This window comes from Peromyscus californicus, unplaced genomic scaffold, assembly GCF_007827085.1.
Source record: "Peromyscus californicus insignis strain IS unplaced genomic scaffold, ASM782708v3 Scaffold_8__1_contigs__length_139910024, whole genome shotgun sequence".
Lineage (NCBI taxonomy): Eukaryota > Metazoa > Chordata > Mammalia > Rodentia > Cricetidae > Peromyscus > Peromyscus californicus.
Window position 1 is genome coordinate 106281561 of NW_026294606.1, and position 18285 is coordinate 106299845.

General features: G+C 48.6%; 1 protein-coding gene across 3 annotated transcripts; it reads right to left on the minus strand.

Annotated features, from left to right (window-relative positions):
• Window positions 1–7128: 7128 nt before the first annotated feature.
• Window positions 7129–17085, minus strand: Ces3 (carboxylesterase 3). Of its 3 annotated transcripts, XM_052728924.1 has the most exons (13): window positions 16995–17085; window positions 15768–15972; window positions 15523–15661; window positions 15224–15357; window positions 14314–14467; window positions 14095–14199; window positions 12849–12941; window positions 12592–12732; window positions 10381–10461; window positions 9134–9281; window positions 7646–7795; window positions 7424–7502; window positions 7129–7324 (listed from the first exon to the last, which is right to left on the minus strand). In XM_052728924.1, the coding sequence occupies exons 1-13, from the start codon at window positions 17083–17085 to the stop codon at window positions 7129–7131; spliced, it is 1716 nt and encodes a 571-aa protein (XP_052584884.1). The 3 variants fall into 3 exon arrangements, with proteins under 3 accessions (XP_052584884.1, XP_052584885.1, XP_052584886.1); XM_052728925.1 differs by lacking the exon at window positions 12592–12732; XM_052728926.1 differs by lacking the exon at window positions 7646–7795.
• Window positions 17086–18285: the final 1200 nt, after the last annotated feature.

Consider the following 18285-nt stretch of genomic DNA (forward strand, 5'->3'; position numbering starts at 1 on the left):
TGCTATGTAAATGGTTAGGGGACTAATTGCTTAGGGAATAATGACAAGGAAAAAAAGTCTGTGCCTGTGTAGAACAGACGTTTTTATTTTTTTTAAGTTTTGATTTGTTACGTTTGTGTTTTAGAACATATTCCATTCACAGTTGGTTGAGCCTGAAATTCTGAATTCGCAAATACACAAGAGAAAAGGCCGATGTGGTTCAATAACTTCAACAGGCAGATGTTGAAACTGTAGATTGCATAAGATCAGCTCAGCCATGAAAAGCGCACATCAAAATATTCTGGGCTGGTGGCTCAGGCCTGTAATGTGAGCTATTTAAGAGATTAAGGCAGGGGAATTACAAGCTCAAGGGCCAACCTGGGCTGTTTAGTGAGACTCTGTCTCAAAATAAAAAAGGAAGAAGGTGACTGTCGCCAAGTTTGATGACTTGAATTCGACCCCCTGGGACCCACATAGTGAAATGAGAGAATGACCCCTCCAGGCTGTTTCCGACCTCCACAAACATGTCCTGCCACATATGCATTGCTGGCCCCTCCCCAATACATTTTAAAATGTAATTAAAATTTTTTTTTTTAAGTAAAAGAGGGTTGAGAGCCTAGGTTGTGGTGGTGCTTGTCTGTAATTGGAAACGGAGGACAGCAGAAACAGGAGGATTGCAAGCAAGTTCAAGGCCTATCCTTGACAACTTAGCAAGATCCTATCTCCAAATAAAAACTGAAAAGAAAAAAAAGTTGGGGGGGGGGCGGATATAGTTTTAGTGTAAAATGCTTCACTAGCAAATGTGAGCCCTAAGCTCAACCCCCAACATTTCTAGAGACGACCAAACCAAACCAAAACAAAAAACAAGGCTTGGGCCTGCTTTCTGCCGGCCGTCAACTCATTCTGTTAGCCCCTTGTGGGCAGTGTTCACATCAATACGATGCTGGAATTCAGGTTGCAGAAGTTTCTACTGCTGCTACCAAGCCTCTGAATAGAATTAGCTTGCCAACATGTACCAAGCACCCTGGAGTATGTCACTCAAAACATAGGCCAAGCTTGGGGTAGACCGGGGAAGGGAGTGGCGAGAAAAGGCGAGCGAGGAAATGAGATCACCTGCTAGGTTCCTGGTGGACCAGCCACACGTAAACTCCCCCACCCAGCTGTGTAGGTTCCAGTGTTGTGTGGGCCTCTAGGACCCGACCTGCCAACAGCTGGCTCTACTCTTGCTGCCTATCCCCAGGGAAGTAATAACCTTTTACCTGGCCCATATGGAAGGCAGTTGTGTCAGACCAGGAACATCGGTGACATGTCTGGGAAACATATGGCCTCATCCAGTGCACACATGGAGCCCAGGGGATGGTGAGCAGGTCGTCAGGCAGCAGCTGACTCTAGTGCATCATTGTCTCAGGGTAAATATCAACAATTCCTGAGTCTCTTGATTCTCTCTTTCTTTACTTATTTTGAGACAAGGTCTTGCTATGTAGCCTGGGGCTAGCATCCTTTCTCCACTTTAGAGTGCTGGGATAAGGGGCATGTGCCACCACACTGGCTTAGAGTTTTGTTTGCCTTGTCTTGTCTTGCCTTCTCCTTTTTCTCTTCTTTTCTTTCTTTCTTTCTTTCTTTCTTTCTTTCTTTCTTTCTTTCTTTCTTTCTTTCTTTCTTTCTTTCTTTCTTTCTTTCTTTCTTTCTTTCTTTCTTTCTTTCTTTCCTTCCTTCCTTCCTTCCTTCCTTCCTTCCTTCCTTCCTTCCTTCCTCCTTCCCTCTCTCCCTCCCTCCCTCCCTTCCTTTCTTTGAAATAGGGTCTCATGCAGTCTAGGCTGGTCTTGAGATCAATATGTAACTGAATATGAGCTTGAACTTCTGGTTCTCCTATGTCTACTTCCTGAGTGCTAGAATCATAAACATGCCAGGTTTTATGAAGTGCTGGAGAGTGAACCCAGGGCTTTGTGCATGCTAGGCAAGGAGTCTACCAACTGAGCTACATTCACAACCCCTGACATAGAGTTTTCAGTGTCTTGGCTGAACAAAGGGAAAGCAGGCAATGATGTGGAAGGGACATTGTCCTTGGAGTCTGACAGATGGGGACTCCAAGCTCACTTAGCTACTCACTGTCCATGTGTTCAGAGAACCTTTCTGAGACTCAATGGTCAAACCTGCAAAATAAAGCCAGCAGTGGCTAATTCCGATGATTGTTGTAAAGATTCCACAAGTCACTGGGCAGTAGGTGGGCAGGACTGTCCGGGGCACATGAGATGCTAGAAGTGGATGTATGTGTTTTCTCCATGATTGTGGCTATTTGATTGTTTGAAGAAGAAAGTTGCCATTATAGAAGGTAGTGTAATAGCCAGACATGGTGTTACACTCCTTAAATCCCGGTCCTTGAGAGGGGATTAAGGGATATTAAGAGTTTGAGGCCAGTCTAGGCTACATAACAAGACCTCAATAAAAACAAAACAAAACAAGAAAAACTAAAAGCATGGTGACACAAGGCCTGTAATGCCAGCTTCTAGGTCATCTGTAATGCCACTACCTGAGGTCATCATTTTGTAAAAAAAACAAAACAAAACAAAACAAAACAAAAAAACAAAAAACAAAACCTCTCTCTGGGACTCCCTTGCTGGCTTGCTGCTTCTTACAGTCACAGAGTCCCACCTAAGTTAGACTCCCCAAACTCCAGTATCAATAGAATCTACTTTAGGAGGGTACATTGTGGAGACAGAGGCCAGCAAGCCTCCAAACAAAAACCCTGTCTCTGTCCTCACTGTATGTGGCTGTAAGAAAGGCATTGCTCTTCTGTGGTTCTCAGTTTTTATTCCTCTGTACAGAGGACAAGTGTTAGTGAGCGTGGGCTCTTATTAACTATGCTAACTACTTCTTTGTGCCCTGGGGCCCTGGGCAATGCCATCAGGATCAAGGGGGGGTCAGCTCAGGGCCTCATGAGGGGCCAATACCACTTGAGTAGAAGACCCAAAGGGCAAGGATAACCCAAGGCCCAAGAGCCAGGGCTGGTAGGAAGGGAGGCCTGTGAGCTCCAGCAGGGAGAAGGGAGAGGAGATTGGTGTTATTGCCAAGAAGCAGGACTAATGTCCCCCGCAGAGCCTCTTTTTGTCCTTGAAGTGGTTTTAGGGACTAGATAAGTCGGGCCAGGAACACGTGTAGAGGTGGTAAGTAGCAGGTTAAAATCCCAAGGTGGGTGGGTGGGGGCTACAGTCAGATTAGGGAAGGAGCTTGGACCACAGTGACCCCAAGACCCCCAAGAAGGGCTGGGGCTCCCACAGAATAATCATTCTCCACTTAGAGCCATTCAGAGCATCATCCCATGAATCTTCTGGGCTTCTATAAGTTCCAGGTTATTTTCAGGTAGAAGATGCCCATGCTACTCATGCTAAAATTGTGACACTTCTAACAGCCCCAGTTCACTAATCTTTAAGCAGTGATGAGGTGTCTGGAATGTGCGCCCATGCCTAGGCCAGGGGACATTTGTTGAACTTTTGCTGGGTGCTACCCAGCCATCTAGGCACTTTATGGTCAATCATCTTTCAAATGCTCATGGGACAATTGAGGGACAAAGACTACAAAGAACTTGCCTAAGTACTAAGTAAAGGTCTTGTTTACCTGCATCGCAAAAACCTCAAACAAAACCCAAAACCAGCCGGGCAGTGGTGGTGAACTCCTTTAATCCCAGCACTCAGGAAGCAGAGTAGGTGGATCTCTTGATTTTGAGGTTAGCCTGGTCTACAGAGCAAGTTCCAGTACAGCCAGGGTCACACAGAGAAACCCTGTCTCAAAAAACAAAAAAACCCCAAAAAACCCAAACTCAAACCCCAAACCAAACCAAACAAACCCCACCAAACCTCCCCCCCCCCCCGCGAAAACAAAAAACAAAACCCAAAATAAGGCAAAATGAAACTTGCCCTAAGATACACATCCAGTAAACGGTAGACTCATACTGAACAGCCTATCAGTCAGTGCATGTATCTGAGCCTGAGAGTGGGTGGAACTAAACTTGGACTTGTCTAGCCCTTTGTCTGGTGAGGCGTGCTGTCCTGCAGTGCCTCCTGGTGTCCACACTAACACATAGCATTTTCTGCCTTCTTTCCATTTGAGGCTCCATAATCCAACTGTCTCCTCATCTGAAGCTGTGCCTTCTTCTATTGTAGCCTCAGTTTTACATGACTGCTGAGTCCCCGGAACAAGGACGTCTGTTTGCTAGGACACCCCGGTGCGAGGCGTTTACCCACCAACCCCACAGTTCCCCAGAGTGTTCTTGAGTTCGAGCAGCAGGAAATATTAGATAGAAGGATTTAGATTGTGGAGATAAACAGACAGAAAATAAAGGACCATCTCAGACACCTGCACTCAGGCCTGTGGTCCTAATCATCCTCTCTATGAGGACCTGCTGGGTAAAGCCATGAGGAACCTGAAAATGGGCTCCCACACCCTCGTCAGCAAGGGAGGGATCCTCAGTGAATCTCAGGGGTAGTGGCCCAGGAAAAGAAAATGGAAAGACAAGAGGCGTAGAATCTCAGGGAACCTTCCAGCATTATTATTCCTCCCTGAGTGGAGAGAAGCTGTCACCAGGCAGGGACTGTGGCCTTACCAGCTAGCTCATTCACTCTCTCCAGGAACCTCTGGAGATGGCAGCACCAAAGTGGGTGTGGTATACCCTCAGGCCAGGGGGAAGAAGCCATCACACATCAGACCCTCTGCTCCTTGAGCTCCTTTTCGAATACTGCTCCCAGAGAGTCTTTCTTCCCCTTACCTCTGCATCCCATTAGTCATCATGTCTGATGACTGTCAGTCAAGAGCCCACCAGAAAGTTGGTGTGGTGGTGCACACCTGTAATCCCTGCTCCTGAAAAGCTGAGACAGGAGGTTTGTTGTGAGTTTGGGGCCTGCTTGGGCTACACAGTGAGTTTCAGGCCAACCTGGGCTACAAAGTGAGGCCTTATCTCAACAAAACAAAGGAGCCTACCAGCGGTTTCCACCTTGGAAAATGCACTGGCTCCTCCTTGCTTTCTCTTCTCAACCCTACTGTCCCATCCTCTCTTCTGCATAGCACATCTGTTCATATCACTCCTGGTTAGAATCTTTCCGGGGTCATCTTGCTCTTAAGTCCAAGATATGATCACAGTGAAGGCCCCCTGATAATCTAATGTCTGTCTGTCCATAGAGAGCAGTATTTCCTCATCTGTGTCTTCTTCTTGGCCAGTGGTTCTCAACCTGTGAGTCATGACCCTTTTGGGAGTTGAACAACCCTTTCACAGGGGTCGGATATCAGATATCCTGCATAGCAGATATTTACATTATGATTCATAACTGTAGCAAAATTACAGTTATGAAGTAGCAACAAAAATAATATTATGGTTGGGGGTCACCACAACATGAGGAACTGTATTAAATTATATTAAAGTGTATTAAAGGATTAGGAAGGTCGAGAACCACTGCTCTTGGCCCTTGCTCTTATTGTGCCTTCTGCCATGGATCCCCCTTGCCCCTTGCTCCTCATGTCTCCTGTTCATACTTTGGCCTGCCCATTTGAGTAACCTCTGCTTATCTTTCAGGTCTTGGCTTAGATGGCCCTCCTTCCCTGTCCCCAAGTCAGGCATGCCTATTTCTCACAGCTCTTGTGTCATCGGAAACATACACTGGGTCCCTCTTCATAGCTGTCAGGCTCTCTGTCAGCTTATGGGGACAAACTTCTTTGGTGGGAGGAGTTGAGAACAGCAAAACTTTAATGACATAGGAAGACCTCGAACCCACCCTAAGAAGAACAGAAAGTCATGGGGAGCTTTTGAATGGGGATGGTGGTGAAAAGGCTCAGAGCCCATCCGCTTTGTATCTCTCCTTGCTCAAAGGGACTTCCCAGAGCATAACTGCCCCAGTTACAAATGCTTTCCATGGAACCATTAGCAGCCATGATACAGTCTGACAGAGAAGCTCTTTGTGGTACCAGAGCTCATAGGATGGGATAGTGGGGACAAGGCAAGACACTGGGAAGTGGATCAAAATCTAGATTTGTTTTGAGTGTGTGCTGGGCATTGAATAGTTCCTCTTGCACACTTAGCAGATGCTCTATCACTGGGGTACCCCCTCCCCAGTCTCAAAATCCAGATGTTTTAAGGGAATGATACACTGATTCTGAAAAAGAACATAAATATCCTACTCTAAAAACCTGTGGCCTGAGTGGGCACTCTAGGGTTGTGCTGACCGCTGTACTGGTTCAGACCCTTTGTCTTGACCTTCACTGCTGTGTCCTGGTGGGTCCCATGAGGTGCAGGCAGATTGTTGTGATTGTCCTCTGCTGCTGGGAGGCAAGGGAAGAGCTCCTGCCCTTTGTCTATAAGCTTGCAGACCAGGTCCTGAAGCTAAAGACTGTATCTGGTGAGGGTGACCTTGCTGGGTTCTGTTCTGCCTTGTGCAGAAGCAAAGGGCAGTGAGTAGAGAGAAGGAGACTAGGTCCTGGTTGGAGACCTCTAGGTGCTAGGTTTGTTTGAAACTAGGGCCCCCTGTGCCCCAAGACTTCCACTTCAACAGAGCTCTGACTTTGGAGGTCACCTTCCTGGTCAGGGTGGACATCTGTGGGGGATGGAGCATGATTTTGGTGCCTGAAGGGTCTGGGTTCAAATCTAGAATCCAGGATCATAGATTCTGTCTGTCATTCATTTATGAAACACTCCCTGCCTCCAGGTCCTGCCTAATCTTGTCGTGGGTAACAGAGTGAGGTGATCTACTTCTATTTCCAGAGACTTTCTGTGGGAGGGACAATGACGCAGACACGGACGATGTGACCTCATGGTAGACTGGGTTCTAATGGGCACACATAGCCTAGAGAAGGCAGAGGAGGTTTCCCAGGAGAACAGATCCTCTGAAGAGCTTGAGTAATGTGCTGGATCTTGCCATAGAGCAAGGATTCAAGACACCCCAGGGGGAAGCAGGAGCTTATGCAAGGGTCCAGGGGCAGAAACCAGTGTGGTGACATTTCGATAGTGCACGCACCTGTCTTGCAGTGGCTGATGCTTTAAGGAACATGTGCTCACATCAGCCTGGTCCAGGTTAAAGTTTCTAGAAACAGAAAGAGGCTATCCTGCTGGGACTCCACTACTCTTTGTGTTGGCCCCAGTCAGGAAGGTCCAGGTAGGTTCTGGCCTCAGAGTTCCTCCGGAGATTTCCTGGTCTTCTGCTGTTGGTGCCACTCTTGGATTTTTCTGGGCAGTGTCTCCGACCAGAACTGTAGCCGGTTCTTCTTTAGGTTCACCCCAGTCCGTGGTTTTAGGCCAATCTCCAAGTATTGTTCTAATTGGTTTAACTGGGGCCAAGAAGGCAACCCCTTGCCATTGGGGTTCCTGGGTGAGAGGAACAAGTGAGAACCAAGGGTTGATCCTATGCCCTGGGTAGGGGCAGATATGAGGCCCCAAGTCTGGCATGTGCTACCTCCTACTCACCCTGTGTATGCAAACTGGGTCCATTGGGCCATCATGGTCAGGCTTAGCTGCTTCTCTTCCTCTGTGGCCTCTGGGAAGGCTGGTAGGAGGGACAGATCTGGATCAGGGTCAGGTGAGGCTTGGACTATGTCCAAAGGTCCCTGGTACAAACTGAAACCTCTGTTCCCAAAAGACCACCTTGGGGCATTGTAGCCTAGGGATTGAATGTTTGTCTGTCCTTACCCAGGAGGTTGCTCTCATCTGTGAGGAAAGGACCTCCAAAAATGAAGGGACTCTCGGACCCATGGTCAGCCTTCACCCAGGCTGGCTTGAACTTTGCAAAAGAACTGGGTGTATGCTGGAACTCGTACAAGAAGACAGGGCACCCGGCATCTACAGAGATGGCAGGATTCATGTTAGGTGCCCACAGTTAAATCAGGGCATCTGGCAGCACAAGCTTGCAATGACATCAGTCATCATCATCATCATCATCATCATCATCATCATCATCATCATAATGGTGCAGACCAGAGGTAGACAGCGAGCATTCCTCAACTCTCCTCTGACTTACTATGTAGCCAAAGATGACCTTGAACCCCTGATCCTACTGTCTCCTCTTCCTAAGTGCTGAAATGGAAGTCAGCACATCCTGCCTGACTGAGACCTCTGTGAGCTGTATCATTTGTTCCACACTCAGGATAACCTTTAGATCAGCGGTTCTTTTTTTTTTTTCTTGGTTTTTTCGAGACAGGGTTTCTCTGTGTAGCTTTGTGCCTTTTCCTGGAACTCACTTGGTAGCCCAGGCTGGCCTCGAACTCACAGAGATCCGCCTGGCTCTGCCTCCCGAGTGCTGGGATTAAAGGCGTGCGCCACCACCGCCCGGCTAGATCAGCGGTTCTTTTTTTTTTTTTTTTTTTTTTGGTTTTTCGAGACAGGGTTTCTCTGTGTAGCTTTGCGCCTTTTCCTGGAACTCACTTGGTAGCCCAGGCTGGCCTCGAACTCACAGAGATCCGCCTGGCTCTGCCTCCCGAGTGCTGGGATTAAAGGCGTGCGCCACCACCGCCTGGCTAGATCAGCGGTTCTTAACCTGTAGTTCGAAACCCTTTGGGGGTCACATATCAGATATCCTGCATATCGGATATTTGCATTACAATTCATAACAGTAACAAAATTACAGTTAAGAAGTAGCACCGAAATAATTTTGTGGTTGGGGGTCATCATAACATGAGGAACTGTGTTAAAGGGGCAAAACTTTAGGAAAGCTGAGAACCACTGCTTTAGGTTAACCTCCACTATATTCTCCCTTGACATGTGGTGAAAGTGAAGTCCAGAGAAAACCTCTAAATCTTGCCTGAAGTCACAAGGTTAAGAATCGGGGCTGTTATAGGACTGTGCCAGGGTCGGGGGAAGCAAGACTTCTCCCAGGAGAAGTACTTGAAGAGAACCAAGTTTCTCACCAAGTGAATGATTCCCCCAAGAAAGACTTAGTGATGAGCCCTGCTGGGTGACCTTTGGTAAGTCGCTTTAGCTCTCTGAACCTCTGTTTCATCTGCAAAGTACTCTGCCAGAGGTACCACCCACTTCTGTGATGCTGCATCTCAAAGAAAAAGGGCTTGGAGGTGGCAGCAGGTGTGGGATGCAGGGCATGAGGGGACTCTGTACCTATCAGCAGCTACATCATCGCCTGTGATGGTGCAGGGAAGTCAGGGCAGGTGGCAAGGGCTGGCTTACCTTGGAGGTGTCTTGAGAAGTTCAAGGTAGGAATGACGAACACGATATCGCCTAGCAGTTCCTGGAAGGCATACCTTGTAGCTGGTCCGTCTGAGCCATTGTCTAGGTATTCATCTATGACGGTGGACACAATCTCAGGGGGCATATCCTGGAGTGAGAGGTCAGGCTCAGGCCTGTTCAGGTTCCACAGCTTTGGCCAACTTCCTACAGATGGTCACATCCTCTACTGTAGGTCCTTTCACATCCTGGGGCTCATGCTCCAGGGGACAGCTATCCACCCCCTGCCTCCCTGGGTGTTTTATTAATAGATTGTGTCTGGGTAGGATAAGCTCAAGTGTAGAGTTAAGTGTTAGCCCTGCGGCCACTGTCAGCCCGACATCAGGAGTCTGGACTACTCTGAAAGTCAGCGTCTGGTAAAATTCTTTGGAAGCCTATGTGAGGTCTGCAGCACCGAGTGTGGTCTGGGAGCAGATGCTAGGTAGAAGCTAACCGGGAATAAGCAGTAAATGGGGGCGCCTCATAATTCCAGAAGGCAGCAATGAGGCCGTATGAAGGAGAGGGCTCTGGGGTTTCCAAAGAAGAGAGCACACATAAGTGCTGCCTGGGTATCTAGTCAGCTCTTCACGTGCAGTGCCCACTCTCCCTAGGAGAGCTCAGGTGAACAGGAAGCATCCTCTCCATTAGAAGTGGAGCTGTGGGCTCAGAGGGACTGGGAGAACTGGACAAGTGACCAGGGCTAGGATCTGTCTGATCCCAGGTCCCTCTAGCTCCATACCTGACAATGAGATCTTAACATTTGTGCTCTGGGGTCACTTTTCTTATCTGTGCAACAGGGGTACTGACAGTTTCTGCTTCACAGAGCTGCCATGGGAACCAAAGAAGATGGATGCCTAGCTGTATGCTGAGCATGACACAGTCCTGGGTATGTAGGGTGTGCTCCTGAAGGGGTGGTCTCCATGGGGACAACCTTCGAGAACCATACTATCTCAAACTAATGTTTTTTTAGACAAAGTCTCACTCTGTAGTCCAGGCTAGCCTAGAACTCACTTTGCAACCCTTTGGGTGGCCTTAAATTTTCTGTAATTTTTCTGCCTCAACTTCCTGAATGCTGGGATGATGGTCCAGGGTTACCACTCCTGCCTGGTCTCTAATTTTAATGGAATTAAGACTCATCAACTGGGCTTTGGGAGTGGATCAGAGAGTGCTGTATGAAGTGCCCAGCAGCCCCTCCCTCCTTTTTACCTTACCATAAGGGCCAAGAAGGGCCTTGAAATCTCCAGAAGTTCCTCCTGGCTCAAATGTTCCAGCTTATCCAGGATATTCCAGACCTGTGGGGACAGACATCAAGGTTCTCTCAGTACAGCTCAATAGCTGTCCTCCATCCTCAGGCCTGAGCAAGAGGGCATTCCTAGGCCAGCATTTACAAACTCATGATAGAGCCATGGGTAGTCAAAGCCAGAAGCACACAAACATAACTGAGAAAATTCTGATTGCTAAGAATGGAGGTGCCTAGGACAGTGGCATTGCATACGTCTGTCAGAGGCTCATGGCGGTATCATCAGGGAGGAGAATATTTATTTAATATTTTTCTTCTTTTGTATCTCTGTGTACATGTATTTGCGTGCACATATGTGTGTTTGTGTGCACATGTATGTATTTGTGTATACATGTATGTGTGTGTATGAATATGTGTGTGTGCATGTGTGTGTGTTTGTGTGAACATGTGTGTGTCTGTGTGCACACGTAGCATGTTTGTGTACGTGTGTGTGTGTGCGCGCGCGCACGCGCGCGCAGGTCATAAGTTGATGCTGGTTGTTTTTCTCAATCTCTTTCCACCTTATTTTTTTTTTTTTTTTGGTTTTTCGAGACAGGGTTTCTCTGTGTAGTTTTGCGCCTTTCCTGGGACTCACTTGGTAGCCCAGGCTGGCCTCGAACTCACAGAGATCCGCCTGGCTCTGCCTCCCGAGTGCTGGGTCTTTCCACCTTATTTTATGAGTCAGAGTCTCTTACAGAACCTGGAGTTGGTCAGGTTGGCTAGACTGGCTGAGCAGTGAGCTGCAGGATCCCCCTGCCTCTACCTTCCCAGCACTGGGATTATGGGCATCCAGTGCCATGCCTGGCTTTTCTATGGGTGTGCTGGGGATGGAGCTAGGGTCCCCCATGGTTCACCTCAGAACCTCATGGGCACTAGTTAAAAACATCACATTACCTGGTATGTTGGCCCATGTCTAATCCTGGCACTTGAGAGGCTGAGGCAGGTGGTCACATAGTGAGTTTAGGAGAGCTGAACTACATGATGAGACCCTGCCTCAAAACAAGAAACAAGCAAACAAAGACCCCAGGCAATAAAATCAAATGTTGGCTCTATATCTTACAGGTGATTTTGTTTTTGAGATAAGAGCTCATGATATAGCCCAGGTTGGTCTCAGACTTGAGACACTCCTACCTCTGCCACTTGTGTGGATTACAGTGATCTGTAATCCATCTGACTTAGATGATCTAGTTTTAATAGCACCTGACATCTGACTTTTTGAGTTCAAATACCAGGTCTACCACTTACTAGGTTCATGAAGTTACTTGAACTTCTTGTGCCTCCGTTTTCTAATCTGTGAACAAAATGTCAGTGATCTGCCTCCTAGGATCCTTGTGGGACTGAGTTCATGTATGTCCAGGCCCTGGCACAGAGAAGCCAATTTTTGTGGTGGATTGATTTTCAGTGGAGGATGTCAAGACAAGAAGCCTTTTGTTTCTTTTTTGACAGCATGGCGTCAGTTGAACAGAGCACTACACTGTGAGCTGGTGTGGCCCATACTAGTAGCTGCTCAAACCACAAAGTGAAGAGACACGATGGACTCTTCCGTTGTGAGAGGTTTCATCCACCGCAAACAATTGATGGCTTAAGGGGTAGGTTCAGGGGCAGAGTACTTGGCTAGCATGTGGGAAAACCTGTGTTTGGTCTTCAGCATCATTGGAGAGAGAGAAAAGTTTCTGTGAAGACGAGTAGACAAGTGAAAATGGCGGGATGAAGCCAGGTGCCCAGGAGTACAGCATGGTGGAGCCGCTCTTATGGGTACTGTGTACACAGACTGGATTAGAAGGCACCTGACCCATCATGTCCCCAGCGGCTGAGTGCTGTTGGAAACCTGGGAGTCTTCGTCAGTCAGTCTCTCAGGCCAGTCTCTCACACTCCCCCATTGCTCAGAACAGCATATATCAGCCAGCCACCATCAAGAATGCTCTGTAGGTTAGCACTTCCCAGAAGACCACTTTGCAAAAGCTGGGTCTTCAACACAGGGAGCATTTGCTTGGTGAAATGAAGCTGAGTGGCCTTCACCCTCAGCTTTCTCACTTACCAAATGAGAGTGCCTGGATGCTTGGAGCATGACTGCTGTGGTGACAATGTGGAGAAGACTGTCCGGGCAGGGCCTTGATGAGCACAGGTGCCAGAGGACACTCACCTTGAGTATGAGCCAGCCAAACTCATGGTTGTTGAATCCCAGGAGGTAGGGCACAGTGGGGAATTGCTTCTCTGTTAGGAGCTTCTCCGGGCTTCTTGGGAAGAAGGAGTCGTTGATTATGTAGGAAATGTTCACATTTTTCTGCAAGAAAAGCAAGTCAGGAGGCCGACTGTCAGGACCCAGCCTACTGATTCCGCAGGAACTGGACAGGACCCCTCTGGCCACTGTCTGTCATCATCCCCCAAGAGGTGACATACCTGCTTGTTAAGGTCCCTTCCTTCCTTCTGCAGCAGACACTGCACCAGCTCAGCCGAGGATACGGCGCTGCAGGCCAAGGAGCTGGCAAAGGTCTGAGGACAGACAGAAGAATGTTGCCTCTCAGACACACACCCTTCACCTCTCGAGCATTCCTCTTTGTACTGAGCTGTGATGTCACTGTCTGGATCCAAGGCTAGCCCAAGAGACCTGCTACCAGCTTATGGGGGCTGATCCCTGTTCCTGTGTACCCTTCATCTGTCTGAGACTGTGTCCTTTTCTAGTTTAGTAATAGTTTTTGGTACCAATAAGGACATGCATGAACATGTCTGGCAGGGAATGGAAGGGGTGCTGAGTTTGGAGCAGGGCTGGGAGGTTGGAGGGATGGCATCCAGAGGGACAGCAGAGGTCTGAAATTTGTGGTAAGAAAATCTCTCCCCTCTGTAGTGAGGTTAGGGGTATGCTGCTGCTCTTGGGCAGACAAGGAGCAATGTGTCCTGCTGAGGTTCCTGAATAATCCCTCAAACCCAGTGTTATTGCTTACTCCATCATCACAGCCAGGGCCTAGGACCAGCTGAACTAACGATAGGTCCAGCCTCTCATTACTCACCCCATCAGTGTCTCCAGAGCTTGCCTAGACTCTGCCTTCACCGTCTCCCTGGCCTTGGACCTCCAGATTGCTCTCTCCATTCCACCTTCCACTCCATGTGGCTTAGATTTGTTTCCCTGCCTCTTCTAGCCTTTTGCATCCTGCCCAAACTCTCAGGCATGGTCTTTCAGGTCTCTGTACTACCCTCCACTTCTTCAGTACATTCTACTTGCCCTGGCCCCTACCTGATGGCTTCCTGCTTCTATGACCCATCACGTTGTCTTATGCCCGAAGTTTTTACATGCACAGTTCCTATTAGGGAAGTTCTTGGTGGCTTCTTCTGGTTACTCCTTACAAGGGGACAAATCTCACAGACAACAGTGTGGCTGGGAATGGAAGGCTCCCAGAGGATCCTTGGGGAAAGGAGAGATCCCTAAAAATGCCCCCAGGGAAAGACCGGAGATAACCTGCTCAGGGGTGGCCTTCTCCAGAAAGCTATGTCTGACAGTCTACCTCCTGGACTGCATTAGTCATCGCCTCCAAGCCTATTGGTGACTCCTTAGTGGTTACTCCTTCCTCTCCAAACCTGACCTACAGGTTAGCACAGAGTAGGTTTTGAGGCACAACACTTAGTATAAGAGAGTGAAGGAAAGGCAGACCTGAGCTTCAGGCCATGGGTTCATCTCCTTCAGTATCTTGCTGTTGATAACCCCACTCTGGGATATGGCTCTGTGGAAGAGCCCCGCAGACATTGGAGACAGGACCTGGGAACAGCAGAGAGAACAGATGATGTCAGCAGTCAGAAGAGCTAGGAGGTCTGGGGCCACAGACGCCCTCTCAGACCTGGCCACAGTTGCTACTTCTCTGTGATAACTCACCAGGGACGAGACGATAATGCCACCAGCAGAGTTACCGAAGATAGTGACACAGTTGGGATCACCCCCAAAGGGGGCTATGTTTCCCTGCACCCAGCGTAGAGCAGCTACCACATCTAGGAGGCCACGGTTGCCCGGCATGTGCTTGTCCCCGGTGCTAGGGGCAGGGCAAAGCAGTGATTAGCACAACATAGTTCCCAAGATGTAATTATTTTTTCTTGCACTCTGCAAATTTGCTTTGAAATCATTCACCAGGGCATTGGGCACTCCTCTGCTCCCTGATCTTGCCTTGGCTATGAGTCACCACCGGCACCTGTTTTTCCCAGTATATGGTGTGGGCAGATGTAGCAATGCAGTCAGTCAGAGCTGGCTCTCAGATGGAAAATAGAGTTTGTTGCTCTTTGTCCCCATTCCCTGCTAAGGCTCTTAACTCCACCCTTTACCCAAGTTCAATGTTCAGATCTGGCTTTGATTGGGCCCCTTCCCATCATGGAGCCCTGGGATATTCTTTCCCTCTCTCTCTCCCTCTCTGTCCCCTCCTCTTGTGTGTGTGTGTGTGTGTGTGTGTGTGTGTGTGTGTGTGTGTGTGTGTGTGTGTGGTGCATGCACATATGAACTCCTGTTAAGTGTACACACATGGAGGCCAAACATCAACATTAGGCATCTTGCTTAACTGCTTTGCTTCTTAGTTTTTGAAAAAGGATCTCTATTTGAGTAGTTAGTGCTGAGATTACAGACATATGCCGTCATACCTAGCTTTTATATGGATGTTGGGGACTCCAATTCATGTCTTTGTTTGTATGGCAAGCAAACTTTACTGGCTGAACACCCTCCTCTATCCCTCCACCCTTAGATTCTTATGAGAAGGCCTTCCTCAGGGCTACAATGTCCTCTTCCAGGCTGGCTATCTTACCTGAGGAAGCCAAAGATCCCAAGGCGGTACTGGACAGTGACTACTACAACATTCCCATAGGCAGCCAGGGCTGATCCATCATGGGAGGTGGCAGAACCAACTACCAGAGAGCCCCCATGGATCCATACCATGACCTGTAGAAATGGCTATGAATCAGTGACTCCAGCTTCTGGGACTCCAGTCACCCACCTAGCTGCCTAGGGTATTCTAAGGACTTTTGGGGTGTTTAGGAAAAGGGGGTATAGAGGGGCAGATGGCATGGTCGAGCTGGATGTGGGGGGGTCCTCTGGACTGTATACCGGCAGTCTGGCCCCTGCAGTGGCTTCAGTGGGGCTGTAGATGTTGAGGATCAGGCAGTCCTCAGAAATAGAGTAGATCTGAAGCTTTTCGTTGAGGGTGAATCTGCTGTTGCTCATTCTCTCTACATCCTGCAGGCACCTGCAGCCAAAGGGGATCCCAGGGCCAGCTGTCAGCTTCACACACCCTGGTGTCCAGCTGTTGCCGCCACCCTGCCCTCTAGCCCACCTCCTGCAGGGGTACTCACATTGGGGGATTGGTGCTGGCATCCCTCACACCTTCCCAGGGCTGTGGTGGGAGTGGGGCTGAGAACCGCAGAGGGCCTACTGGTGCCTGAGCAAACGGAATGCCCAGGAAGACATTCACCAGGTGGTCTGTACCCTTCACACCCACCTGCCGGCCTCTCACACGACCCAGGGGGGTATCCACTTCAGGCAGAGGGACTTTGGGTCCTGAGATCGGGAGAGAGGGGTCACTGGGTGAGTCTACAGCCTCCACGAGGGGATGGATGAAGGCTGGACTTTTAGAATGAGGGAACATTTGTTTCTCCAGTGTCTATTTTGTGGAGTTCTATTCTGAGTACTCTCCATGCAGTATCATGGTTGAGCTCTCCCGCAAGGGGTTGTCTTCATGATTACTATTCGTTTGTTTTTGAGAAAGTTCATTCTGGCCTTGAATTTGCTACACAGTGGCTAGCTTTTAACTCCTGATCCTCCTGCCTCTACCGCTCCGTGCTAGGATTACAAGTGTGTGTTAGCACATGGCTCCCGTCTCTGCCGTTGTCCCTGACTTCCTCTTTTTCACCTTGTGTCGCAACCTCTAGGCTTAATCAGACCTGCTGCCCACTGAAACCTCAGGTTACTCACATGCTAACCACGGTATGATAGTCAGCCTTGTTACTTTCTGTGTCCAGATGCCGTGACATCTGGAGCCTGGTTGCTTTAAGTCCGCTTGGCCTGTGTTGCTTACTCTTGCCCACTTGTGAAAACAAGAAGGAAGTCTCCCCCAGTTTCCCCTTACTTGTTCTGTCTTCTGGTGGCTTCCCTGTATGGCCTCACGGGGTGACTCGTACCTCCGTTTTTCAGGGAACTGTGAGTAAGCTTCCTATATGACACTCTTGGTTGTCTTACCAGGACTGATTAAAATAAGTCTTGTGTCTCTTTAAAACATAAGGATAAGACTGGGGCTATAGCTCAGTGGTAGAGCTTGCCTAGTATGTTAAGGCCTTGGGTTCAGCCCCTAGAAAATAAATAAATACCATCACCATCACAACCCCTCATCTCCTCATGGATCATACAGATACTAAGACCCCTGCTCAGAAGGATCCATAGTGCCTGCATTCTTCTCTACTGGACCCCTTCCCTGAGAGGGCTGCTCACTCTTACTGGTCCCTGCCTCACTGTCGTCCCCTCCTTCCTCAGGTTTCCTACCGAGCCAGAAGCCCCACTTCACAGGTTCAGGGAGTTTGTCTTACCAGTGCCGGTGGCAGGAAATGCCAGGAGTAGACAGGCCACCCAGACTAGGACACTGGACCCAGCTTGTGCCATTGTCCCCATATTTCTCATAACTGACAGTAGAAGAAGCTGTGAAAAGCAAGAGAGGATTTACCTTTTATAGCACCTTTTATCTTGTAAAAATTAACTTGGCCCGCCCTAATTGGTTGGCGGCCAGCTCTGGAGTTAGGTGTGCTCTGGCTGCTCCCAGAGCAGAATAAGGAGTGTCTTCTGAGAGGCCTGATGATAGGGCGTCCTCTGGTGTTCAAACACCAGCTCCAGCCTGGCATGATGCTGCACTCTTAGAATTGCAGTAGCTGAATTCCAGGTCAGCTAGACTCTGAGTTTCCTGTAATAAGGCTCAAGTTGAATTCCTATTCCCAGAAGGAGGACTAGGCAAGTGGAAAAGAGGAATCATTCCAAGCAAGACTGAAACCCAGAAGCACCAAGACTTCTCTAAGCCCAGCCCCTGTACACTGTGATGAGGCATGGCTCCAAGGTCCACTGCTTTCCTGGTATATGTTGGTACTTTTTATAGGCTTATGTGTTGGGGTTTACAACTTTTTAAGCCTAGGTGGCATTTTGCTCTTTTCTCTACCTTTATAGGGTCCCCAGGTAGCCATTTTGGCTCCATTTAGGCATTACTCTATTGAGAGAACCCCAAAGGAACTCTGAGCCTGCAGCAAAATTCTGCCTGGCTTCACTCTTTGAAAAGCTACCAAGCTATCAAGACCCCTCCCTTATTGGCATTCTGAATATGCATAGTCCCAGTGCCATATGTCCACCATGAAGGTCTGCTGAGGGTGTATGGCCTGAGCCTGCTTGGGCCATGACTGTAGCTGCTGGGTGTGTCCCCAGGATATTGGAATCCTGAGGAGATCATGTTCAATGAGTTTGTAGAAGGAATCCCAGCCCAGCCTTTAACAAAGAACTAATAGTCTCTTGACTGTTATTATAGGAGGGGCGTCATTCATGATTTCTGACATGTCCACAAGGCATCTTTTCTATTATTCTAAAGAGAATATATAGGTATGTATGTGTGTATGTTTTTTAAAAAAATATTTATTTTATTTTATGTGTATGGATGTTTTCCTGCATGCATATCTGTGTACCAGGTATGTACAGTGTCCTCAGAGGCCAGAAAAAGGCGTTGGACCCCCTGGAACTGGAGTAAAAGAGGGTTGTACGTTACCGTATGGGTGCTGCCAATCAAATCCAGGTCGTTCGGAAGAGCAGCCAGTGCTCTTAACCACTATGCTTTCTCTTTAGTGC

Excerpts from the sequence above, each read along its gene's own strand:
- Ces3 (XM_052728924.1), bottom strand. The coding sequence starts at position 17,085 with ATGAGAAATATGGGGACAATGGCACAAGCTGGGTCCAGTGTCCTAGTC. Across the intron at positions 15,662-15,767 it reads GCCAGCACCAATCCCCCAAT|GTGCCTGCAGGATGTAGAGA; the intron begins GTGAGTACCCCT and ends CTTTGGCTGCAG. Across the intron at positions 7,325-7,423 it reads ACCCAGTTTGCATACACAGG|GAACCCCAATGGCAAGGGGT; the intron begins GTGAGTAGGAGG and ends CCTCTCACCCAG.